The sequence below is a fragment of the Corvus brachyrhynchos genome, unplaced genomic scaffold (assembly GCF_000691975.1).
Source record: "Corvus brachyrhynchos isolate BGI_N302 unplaced genomic scaffold, ASM69197v1 scaffold18, whole genome shotgun sequence".
Taxonomy (NCBI): Eukaryota; Metazoa; Chordata; class Aves; order Passeriformes; family Corvidae; genus Corvus; species Corvus brachyrhynchos.
Window position 1 is genome coordinate 119,096 of NW_008246064.1, and position 533 is coordinate 119,628.

General features: G+C 57.2%; 1 protein-coding gene across 1 annotated transcript in view; it reads right to left on the reverse strand.

Moving 5' to 3' along the window:
* NBEAL2 (neurobeachin like 2) overlaps positions 1-533 on the reverse strand; it is a 29,710-nt gene that overhangs the window by 3,806 nt on the left and 25,371 nt on the right. Inside the window, exon 58 of the mRNA XM_017746713.1 lies at positions 1-109. Within this exon, the coding sequence (XP_017602202.1) occupies positions 1-109 (109 nt within the window). The remainder of the gene's footprint in view (positions 110-533) is intronic.

A 533-nucleotide genomic window follows, 5' to 3' on the forward strand; every position in this document is an offset into this window, starting at 1 on the left:
GGAGGGGTTGTATTCCGTCTCTCCGGCCGACACCTGGGAGATGCGCCGCGTGGAACGCCACAGCCGCCGGTGGAACTGGCCCGGCCGCACCTGGGGACAGCCCCAAATCCTTTATCCATCCCTTCTCCCACCCCCTCCTCCATCCTCCTTATCCCCATCCCACTCCAAGATCCTCATCCCCTTCTCCATCCCCATCCCATTCCAGTTCCTCATCCCCTTCTCCATCCCAATCTTCCTTCCATTTTCTCATCCCATTCTTCCTCCTTGTTCCTTCCCAGACACTCATCTGCTCCTCCATCCCACCCTCTTCTCCTTCCTCATTTCCATCCTTATCTTCTTCCAGATCCTCATCCCTTTTCTCCATCCCAATCCCCTTCCCAAAACCCTTGATCCAACCCCATCTTCATCCCCTTCTCTATCCCCATCTCCTTTCAGACCCTCACCACCTTCTCCATCTCCACCCCCATCCCTATCCCACATCCCCTTCCCCACCCCAGTGCCCTCACCTCTGGAGAGGACACACAGCTGTGCCC